Below are 8,544 nucleotides of genomic sequence, written 5' to 3'. Positions count from 1 at the left end.
CCCGCGTGCACAAAATATGCGACCCAACTCGGCGAGTCAGGCTAGAACTCGTCGAGTCCCTCTTGTAAACTTAGACAATTTAACAATTAATTAACATACCGGGAACGGGTCGTTACACAAACCGATTACTTATTAATGCTCGGTGGTGCTCCAATCTCATGGAAGACTAAGAAACAAACTGTCGTTTCTTGATCCTCTGCTGAAGTAGAATATCGAGCCATGGCTTCTACTGTAAGTGAAATCTTATGGGTCCGATGGCTTCTTAAAGATTTGCAAGTTCACATTGACACGCCAACAACACTTTTCTGTGACAACCAAGCAGCTAGACATATAGCTAATAATCCTGTTTTTCACGAGCGAACAAAACATGTGGAGATGGACTGTTTCTTTGTCCGTGAAAGAGTTGTTTCTAAGGAGATTCTCCCGATGCGTATTGACAGTAAGATGCAGGTTGCTGACTTATTGACGAAGGGACTTAGTACTAGTCAGCTTAGGTTCTTACTTGGCAAGATAGGCATTGTCAACTTACATGCTCCATCTTGAGGGGGAGTATAGAATATTATATTTCTTGAATGTTTATCCTGTGTAATTATTGGTTATTATCGTCCCTTTCTTTGCGATAGTTTTGTTACTTCTTGTACCTATTTAAGCCCATTTGGCTGTTTAATGAAATACATCTGATTTCCATCGTATTCTACAAGTTTTTGTTGTTCGAACATTTTCCTAGATATACAATATGTTAAGGGTTAGATGCAAGAAATAGCAATGTACTTCCATTATATTATTTATTATAGAATCGTACTTCCATTTCTTTTATAAAATCCACCCAACGATAGCAATGCTATCCAAATATAACTGTTTTCAATGTTATAATAAGAAAACAATGGAAGTACAATGCCATAAGGTAAACTTTCCAGAGTATAATGCCCTCAAAAAGAAAAAAATGAAAGTATGTTCTATAAGACATATATCATACCTTGTGTATCTGAATGTGGTTAAGTGATTTCCTTAAGGAGTCTTCTATCTGCTTAAGATGTTCAACATCCTCAATCTGTATGCATTACACCAATAAGTAATCAAACTAATAGGAAAAATAATCTTGAACCAGGTGTATAAGAAGTTGAAACATCTGTTGTTACAATATGTTTGTAAAGATATTAATATAAGCAACAAAATCAACAACTCATATTATGATTTAATACTTCCAAGATTTGGTAAGCTTGTAACTGTTGGTGGGCTTTTCATACAATTTTAATCATGTTCGGACTTGGATCCAAAAGAAGCCCCAACTGCTCAGCAAAAATATTTAAAAATAATAATAATAAATTATATGGACAATAACAAAAATGATATGGCAAAAGGATGACAATGGACAAAACTGCCTATGAACTGACTTCCTACCACACTTTGGAAAGTTCTGAACAAAGTAACCCAAGCTATTTCATCACAGTTGATCCATTTTACTTTAATATCCCTTATATATTCACAAAATAAATTTCACAAATCAATAAAGGGATGTGCTACAATGAAAGGTTTTTATGTGCATATTCAAGTGACAAAACAAGAAAATGAGACAAAAAAAAAAAAAATTACCCACAACTACTTTTTACATTGGGTCGGACATTTCTAATCATCAGATGTCACTGTCCCTTTATTTTTAGAATGACAACTAAAGATAAATCAGCAACATTAGTTGTTTTATGTGAACGTCAGCTTTGTCTCCTTATTTTCAGAAGTGACAACTAAAGATAAATCAGCAACATTAGTTATTTTATGTGAACGCCGACTCGGTACCCTTGGAGAAGCTAAAGATTTGGTGGCGTTTGGAGATGAAAAACAGAGTTCAATGCTTTGAAGAGTCATCTTGACTCCCGTTTGACCTATCTTGACTCGATAATAACATCAAAAATATAGCACCTACTTTGATTTATTCTTATTAATTTGTCGTAGATTAGAAAGTCTACCCAATTATATATGCAAGTAATTTCTAAATAAAAACAGGTTAATCAAAAACATTGAGAATGGAAATCTAGATGTATGATGCTACAAAATGAAGAAAAAAATGCCTATAAATCTAAAACAGACCAAGAAACGAAAAAGGGGAAGGGTAGAATGGGAAAACCTAAATACCAAGCCTCAAGGAAGGAGCGAGAAATCAAATCACTTAGTCTTGATTATTTGGGATATCGGTTACATCGATTTCAATTTTAGATGAGATTAGTTGTGTAATTAGTACATAATCAGATGTTTTGTTTATTTTAAGGGAAGACAAAACGAGAAAACAAAGATGGGAGTGAAAAAGAAGAGGCCAAGTGACATTTAGGTGTTTTTTTTTTTTTTTGAGCCAAAATGTTTGCAGTCTACGGACCACATCTACAAGTCTCTGCGGTAAAAGAGGTGAACCAAATGTCTGCAGTTTGTAATAAAAAAAACTTTTTGATTTTAATGTCTGCAGCTGTTGAAATAAATTGATTTTTCAAACTTAATTTCATATCATAAACATTAAAAATATATTTTCAGCGAGACCTAGCGCAAACGTTTTTGATCTGCGCACTTCCAAAAAACAAACACTTTGCGAGCGCATATGTATGCGCGACGCAAACAAAAGTGGTTGCACAGATCTTCACAAAAAAAAAAAACCTTAGTTGGTTTAGAATGATATTTTATTAGAAGATGTAGATTTAAATGAATGATAACAGAACCAGAATATAAAAATGAGAGTGAAATAGAAGAGGTCACATGACATTTAGTGGGTTTAAAATGATGATACATGAGATATTAATGATTGTTTTATTAGAAGATGTAGATAGATTAGTATATAATTTGCTAGAATGCCATATATATGTATGTTATATTAGATATATTAATAAAGGATTTACTAGAATGCTATAGGATTGTTTTATTAAAAGAGATAGATAGATTAATATATAATTTGCAAGAATGTCATATATATGTATGTTATATGGGATTTTCTAATATGTGTCCTAAGGTTACATATAAGAAGCATTAATTCATGATATATATTACCATAATTAATTATAAAATACATTAATAATAAGAAATATTACCATAATTAAATGTGAAGTGCATTTATAATTTCCATAATAAATGTATTTCGAATTTAATTATGATAATATTTATTATAATTAATACTTCTAATATGTGCCTAAAGAAAATCCATTAGATAATTAATAAGCAATTTACTATAATGTCATATACAAAATTTTTTCCAGGGAATTGAACCCTACGTGAATCGAACACGCAACCTTCTGATCTGGAGTCAGACGCGCTACCATTGCGCCAAGGATCCTTGGTGATTGTTGACGTAGTTTTAGATGTTTTATCGTCAGGTTACCACCAGTAAAGTGGATTGGCAAGTATCTCATATCCGAAATGAACCAATACTACAACGCCAGCTAAACACCTAAAATCTTTCTTCCCTGGTTTCCCTCCTCACAATCATCTTTTTCTCCTCCACAAATGCTAATATATCCCCCTCAACCTCATCCACCTGCTTTATTCATCTTTAATCCTCCATTTTTTTCTTTGTAACCATGGCCTCAGCCTTCTTGTCTGCACCAACCTTCCAAGGCCTCCGGCCACTCAACAAGGCCGCCGATTCCCCTTCCCTCTTCCTCACGAAACCCACTGTATCCATCGCCCCAAAGAAGAAATTCAACTGTGGAGTGAAGGCGGAGCTACTGAACCCATCTCTCGTTATCAGCCTGAGCACCGGGTTATCTCTTTTCTTGGGAAGATTTGTTTTTTTCAACTTCCAGAGAGAGAACGTGGCGAAGCAAGGGTTGCCTGAGCAGAACGGAATTACCCATTTTGAGGCCGGAGATAGTCGTGCCAAGGAGTATGTGAGCCTTCTGAAGTCCAATGATCCGGTGGGATTCAACATAGTGGATGTTCTTGCTTGGGGCTCGATTGGACACATCGTGGCTTACTACATCTTAGCCACGTCCAGCAATGGATATGATCCCAACTTCTTTTGATTTTGATTATGTAATTTACACTTTTCTTATTTGCTGATTAATCAATCTATCAATGTATCATCTACTGTATATGTTTTTGCCCTTCTGCTCATCTTTCAATTTTTATTTTGAAATTATCCCACTCAATTTATCAAAATACAAAAAATAATAATAATAATAATAATAATAATAATTGTCAACAAACAATCACATATTGTTAGTTTTGGTGATCATTTGATTGATCTTACGATGTTTAACAATCTCAATCATTCTATGATTGACTTGAACAAGATCTACAGTGAGATCTTATTATCCCCAGATTTTAACACGAGTCGATTTCATTTTTTTTTTTTAATTTTATCATACAGTCGAATCTCCAAAATAGGTCATTAACTTAAAATCAAGTATAAAGACGTGTTTGACTTAACTTTTAAAAGCCGAAAAGTTCTTTTTGGAAAAGTTACAAAAAATTAACTTTTTCAAAAAGTTTATTTTCCTTGTTTAAAAACTTTAAAATAGCTTTTAAAACTAGTTTTACCAAACACCTCTTAACATGTTACAAAAAATCTTATAAAAAATTACTATTTTAACTCATCTTGAATAATGTAGAATATATTTATAATATTTTTTTAATGTTATGATTTTGGTTGTGCATAATCATAATGATATTGTTTCGTTTTTCTAATTAAATTGTTTTCTTTTTAATTTTTAAATCTTTTTTTAAAGAATATTTGATTATTTTATCCTGAAAACATATAACTGAAATCATCATATTATTTTCTGATTTGTATTAATTAATGTGCTATAGGTTCCTTGTCTTATCATAAATAACACATATTCATAAGTCATCTAAAACACATTGGTGTTTTTATCACATATTACACAAATTAAAATACATTACTTTGATCACATATTACACAAATTAAACTACATTACATTTCTTTGTGTGACAAGAACATTTGAATGGTGTACTCCTGAAGGTGCTTCAGCCAAAGGTTTCTTTCCCTTTTCGTGATTACAGATAACACATATTCATAATTCATATAATCAAATTGGTGTTTTTATAATAAACAAACTAGAGCACATTAATTTTTTATGATCACATTACACAAATTAAAGTACACTACTTTTGGTTGTGTGACATAAACATTTGATTGGTGTACCTTCTGTAACACTCATAATTTTCTTTCCCTAATCATAAATAACACATATTTCATAATAGGCCGACCTTATCATACAAAAAATTAAGCAAGGGTTTTAGGGCCCGCAACTGTAAAGGGCCCCGGTTTTTAAAATCCATGGAACCGACAACGATTCAATCTCCACAAAACACAACTTTTGTTCTAGTGTTCTTCTTCCTTCAACCCCTTCTCGATTCTAGCTTCTCCATTCTTTCATTGTCGATTTCGATTGTCCGACCCGATCAATGCCTTGGTGGTAGACCAAGTACTGAAACGCAACCAACGCCCGGTAGCCTTCTGCGGTTATGCCTTCTGGTCCTTCTCTGATTCTTGATTTCGATCATCATCACCATCTCTATTGGTATTGCTTAACCCTTCAGAAATTTAGGTTTATTTTTATGAAATAATTATTTTTCTGACTGTGGATTCTACTTTTTGAATCTTTTTTTTTGTTATTAGAACTTTCTTGAGTGTACTCTGGATTGGTCATTGGTGTAAGACGACCATCAACACACTCCTCATCCCTCCAATTTACTGGTTGTTCTTGGCATCATTCTGATAGAGGATTTAAGGTACCTAACTAGTCACTACCTTGTACTAATTTTTTTGTTCCGAATATAGCAACTATGTGCTTGTCCTGAGTTCACCAATCATCATTACAGGTGTGTATAATTTATGTTAAATTATCAATATGCGTGTTGAATCTATGTATGTGCGTGCCATTGTGTGCTCGGTTGGATTTGAAGCATCGACCAAGAACAGGGAAACCAACCAATTTGAAAATTATTTGTTAAGGATTTTGATTCATAAGAAACCTAATTTAGATTTTCATTTTGATTTGTGGGTTAATTCTCATGTCCTATTTTATCTTTTTTTTACTGAATAGACTATAGAATCAAGGCGTCGAGGTTAGGCCTTCATGGTTGGAATAGGCTAGGAACAATTTTGAGTTTTCAATTATCTTGTATTCTCAGGTATTCCATTAATCCATAATATGATAATCCATTACTTCTAGTTTAACTTTGCCATTTAGATACTGTTGGTTTATTATTGTGGGTCTCAAGCCTAGATAAAAGAATTGGGTTTATAACATTAATGTAGTAAAGACAAAAGGGCCCCAATTTTTGGCTCGCTTAAAGACCTAAAACTGGTTGAGCCGCCCCTGTTTCATAAGCCATATAAGCACATTGGTGCTTTTATCACATATTACACAAATTAAAGTACATCAAGTTTATTATCACATATTATACAAATTAAAGTACATTATCTTTCTCTAAGTGCTTTTCATAATTCTGCATTTTTTACTACCTTTTGTGCTTGTCTTGGTCTAACTGGTTTTCAATGATATTCTGAATTTCTTCTTCTCCTTTGGTGTTGGTGTTTTTATTTTTATTTTTGCAAGTCCTTATCTTATGTCCTTATTTATAACATCAAAATTTTCACATATTCACTTTTGACCCTTGGGTTATGATTTGTTTGCAAGAATGGTCTCCAATGGCATTTCCATAATTTTTGGCCTTGTATGTGTACGTTGGATGTATGTAGCTAGGGTGAAAACCCTAATTTTAAGGGTTTGGACCCTATTTAAGCACCTTTATGGCCTCATGCACCCTTTTATCTTCAACCCCTTTCCTCAATTCGAAACCCTAAAGTGTGTAAGTGTCGTGTGAAGCTTGAAGAGCATTTTGGTGTCATTTTGGAGCTTTTGGAGAAGAAGGAAGAACCTTGAGGTTATGGTGTTTCACTCAAGGCCTTGGATCCAACATCTACTTCCCTTTGTGCATCCTATGGAGGTATAAAGCTCCAACATTTATGAGTATTTCATTTGGATCTAATTCTAGCTTAAAGTTGGCACATTTTTGTCCCAATCTTGATCTTTGTGAGTATGGGTTACTCCAAGACATTTGAGTTGTCCTTCTAGATGTTTTAGGGTGTGTTATATCATAATAATGTGATCTTGGACTTTGCTCCTTCCCATGCATGGTCCAACTTGTCTTAATAAGTCAAGAAGTTAGGGTTTTTGTTATAGAGGAGTTAATAGCCATGCAAAACCATAAAGTAGGAAACTTTATGGTTAAGATCACATTTTAGGGTCTATATTTGGTTTTTGGACATGAGCGCTTAAGGATTAAGCACTTACTGGATAAAGTTGTGAGCCGACGCATACGTTGGGGGTACCAAGGGGTATGTTGCGCGTACGTAGTCAGGTCCCCGATTCTAGCCAGCCATTTATTACGCTCCATGTGCATTTTGTGTACGCCCAACGTACTCATTGAGTGTCACACCCCCAACCATTGACGGAAACATCAGGCGGTGTAACATCATTTCTTGTATCACAGTTATATAGCATACATTGAACAGTACTAAAGAATTTGATAAAATACATACCTTTATTGATGATTGAAAGTTACATTATTATTGTTTCCTAGTACTTATTACATAATATCTAACTATTGCATATGTCTATATGTTCCATACGAACAAAAAGGATAATAGTAAAACATCTCCTGTTCGAGAAACGTTCAGCTTATCAAGTTCCTGAAAACAAATGCATTTTGAAAATACATCAACAAAAAGTTGGCAAGTCCACGGGTTTTGACTCTGAGTTAAAATAGTAGTTTTTCCTAAGTTAGAAAAGTATATAACATAGTTTGAAAATATTATTATGACTCATACTTGTTTCTAACATATAGTATATATCCTAGGTATAATGGTTTACTTACTAAATAAGTAGTATACCTATGAGTTTCATATACTATTGATGGGTTTTATACAAACAATCCTATGTGTACATGCAACCCTAGCATTGGATCTATGTTTTCATTATTAGATACACAACATTATGAACACATAATAAAACCCTGAAGATGATTGTTATTTCTGAAATTAACCAAGAAGGTTAGATTACATACCTCTTGTTGTTATATTGTAATAACAACTTGAATCTTCAAACCCTAAGTCTTGAAAGCAAGCACCACAAGTGTAGTGCCTCTAATGGCTCACAAACACCAAGAGAAATTGGAGAGGTAATAGAGAGAGAGAAGAGGTATAGAATTTCGTCCCTAGGAACCCTTGGGAAGGCATTGACGAATTCATGAGCCTTAGGTCTTTATATAGGTGTATAGATTAGGTTTTCAGTCCTTATCCTTATCTAGTTGCTTGCCCACCAAGTAACAATAAGATAAGCCTTGAAAGCACATATCTTTGGACGATTTCAAGGATACATATCCTTTAGGTTTCGTCCACCCATATTCTAGGATAATCCTTACCCTATTTTGCAACTATCATATAATTACAATTCAGCCCCTCTAGTTTAGTTAATTACACTTGATCACAAAATTAATTCCTAATTAATTATTGACCAATATTAATTAAACAAATACAAC

At 33.5% G+C, this 8,544-nt stretch overlaps 1 protein-coding gene and 1 non-coding gene across 2 annotated transcripts; one reads left to right on the top strand and one right to left on the bottom strand.

Moving 5' to 3' along the window:
* Nucleotides 1-3,238: 3,238 nt before the first annotated feature.
* On the bottom strand, nt 3,239-3,310 carry TRNAW-CCA (transfer RNA tryptophan (anticodon CCA)). Its single transcript has one exon. It is a non-coding gene; the product is annotated as a tRNA-Trp (tRNA).
* A 188-nt stretch (nt 3,311-3,498) lies between these two features.
* On the top strand, nt 3,499-4,067 carry PSAG (photosystem I subunit G). Its single transcript, XM_078956978.1, has one exon. The coding sequence runs from the start codon at nt 3,555-3,557 to the stop codon at nt 3,996-3,998; it is 444 nt and encodes a 147-aa protein (XP_078813104.1). The 5' UTR covers nt 3,499-3,554; the 3' UTR covers nt 3,999-4,067.
* Nucleotides 4,068-8,544: the final 4,477 nt, after the last annotated feature.

Source organism: Lactuca saligna, chromosome 5, assembly GCF_052625555.1.
Source record: "Lactuca saligna cultivar CGN05327 chromosome 5, ASM5262555v1, whole genome shotgun sequence".
NCBI lineage: Eukaryota > Viridiplantae > Streptophyta > Magnoliopsida > Asterales > Asteraceae > Lactuca > Lactuca saligna.
This window is presented reverse-complemented; position numbering and strand designations above follow the sequence as displayed.